Genomic DNA, 1868 nt, shown 5'->3' with positions numbered 1-1868 from the left:
AAAAGAAAAGAAAAGAAAACAACCTCTACAGTGCAGCCCCATTCTGCTCTGGGTGCCAGCACCACGTCTGGCCCACAGGACCCCAAAACTGCTGACTGAGCGCTGTCATGCCCACCGTCCTTGCATTCACCCTTCTCACCAGCAGCTTTCCATTCCACCTCGCCGAGCCTGCTGAAGCTCAGTTCATTGCTCACATGTAAATTCAGTCCAGCTCCTACACTCTACATCTTCCTAATGTGATAAGCAAACAGAATCAGAATAACTTCTGGGGAAACAGAATTTCCCAATTGCATGTTAGAGCTCTGGCCGCTGGACAAGGACGTTGTTTTATTGTCATGACAATAGTTATTTTATCAATTACTTCCTGATGGAACTTACCCCAGAATAAGGAAAGACGTGAACAACAAAAAGGCAGTTTCTTGCCTTTCCTCTGAAGCGTATGCTCAGAGGAGTTAAGCCAGGGACCGTGGTTGCACAGCTTAGTAGAAAAAAAGCTAAACTAATATTACAGTCCAGGTGTCCGTTTGCAAGATCAGCCTTCTCTTGCCTAGACTCTGAACCCTAACCCCCTTGTATTTTGTTCATCTCCAGGGTGCATTCTGTCTACTGATAAGCAGCCTTCAGACAGCAGGCATCGTAATTTTAGATACAGAATACACGACTAACTCTAGGCCATCACGTTTATAAACAGGAAATTAAATTGGAAAAAGAGTTCGTTCCCCTCTTTTAAATCACAGTCATGGTTGTCAGATGGGAGAAAATGAGAGGTTCAGACTTGACGGTCTTGAACTTCACAGGCTGGGCTTCCCGGTGGGCTCTGGTGCTGGAGGCTATTCTCTGCCTCCCCCTATCATGCAGTTCCTGCAACCTCACCTTGACTGCCAGCCCTGCATTCCCCGCTTAAGGACGGTCACCTTGAGGGTGGGGTTGAGTGGCGCAGGGGGAGGCGCGGGGGCCAGAGCTGACTTTACTAGGGTTGTTCTGATGCTCGTGAAGTTTATGGATCAACCCTCCCTACTTCCCACTGTTTCTTGTGTTTAGACTCACTGTCCAATCTACCTGGTCAACGTGTCCAGTATCTCGGCTGGTGACGTTATCGCAGCTGCTAAGATGCAAGGTGAGTCCGTAGGCTTGGCTGGACAGAGCAGGTCATGTGGAGGGACTGGAGACGGACGGGGCCCATTAGCCATGCTCACTCCTGGCCCCGGCTCCTGCGCCCAGGACCTCAGCCAGCCCTTCCCTTTCATCTGCCACTGTCTTCCTCGGAGCCGCCCTGTGCTAGCCTGGCTTTAGTCTGCTAGAACGTGGCTTTTTCTTCTGCAAATTTGTATGCGTAACAGCTTTACGGGAGTGTCTGTCACTTCTGGATTTGGTAAAATTTTCCAAGTTTTAAACCCACTCATTAATTAGTGTCTTTTTGGACTCATAGATTTCACTAGCAGTTGCCTTGGCAACAAACATGAAATCCTGGACCAGTTTCAGTGGGCATTTCAGGGACTGTTTGGGAAGTCCCTAAAGAAAGAACAGTGTGTGGGCCCAGCTTCCCTTTCTAGCCTCCAGAACCCTGTGTATGAGTCCAAGGGGCACTTGTATGGCTTCTGTTGTAGATCGCCTGGCATTACCTAAAGGCTTGCAGATGCTTGGAGTCCAGCCCCGCCCCGGGTGCCGGTGAGGGCCTGGCAGCAGGAGAAACAAAGTCACAGTCACAGACCTGGGGATATAGATCAGAAGCAAGGGCATCCCGTCCTTCAACTATAATAGATGAGCAGCAAGGGCCTCCTGGCCTTCAACTATAATAGATTAGAAGCAAGGGCCTCCCGGCCTTCAACTATAATAGATTAGAAGCAAGGGCCTCCCGGCCTTCAACT

General features: G+C 49.7%; 1 protein-coding gene across 1 annotated transcript in view; it reads left to right on the top strand.

The window, feature by feature from the left end:
• The window catches only part of DPYSL5 (dihydropyrimidinase-like 5), a 64085-nt gene that overhangs the window by 33923 nt on the left and 28294 nt on the right, over positions 1-1868 (top strand). Inside the window, exon 5 of the mRNA XM_011972733.1 lies at positions 1042-1117. Coding sequence (XP_011828123.1) covers positions 1042-1117 — 76 coding nt within the window. The remainder of the gene's footprint in view (positions 1-1041; positions 1118-1868) is intronic.

This window comes from Mandrillus leucophaeus, unplaced genomic scaffold (assembly GCF_000951045.1).
Source record: "Mandrillus leucophaeus isolate KB7577 unplaced genomic scaffold, Mleu.le_1.0 Scaffold13, whole genome shotgun sequence".
Taxonomy (NCBI): domain Eukaryota; kingdom Metazoa; phylum Chordata; class Mammalia; order Primates; family Cercopithecidae; genus Mandrillus; species Mandrillus leucophaeus.
The sequence above is the reverse complement of the archived record's forward strand: the minus strand, read 5'-3'. Positions and strand labels throughout refer to the sequence as shown.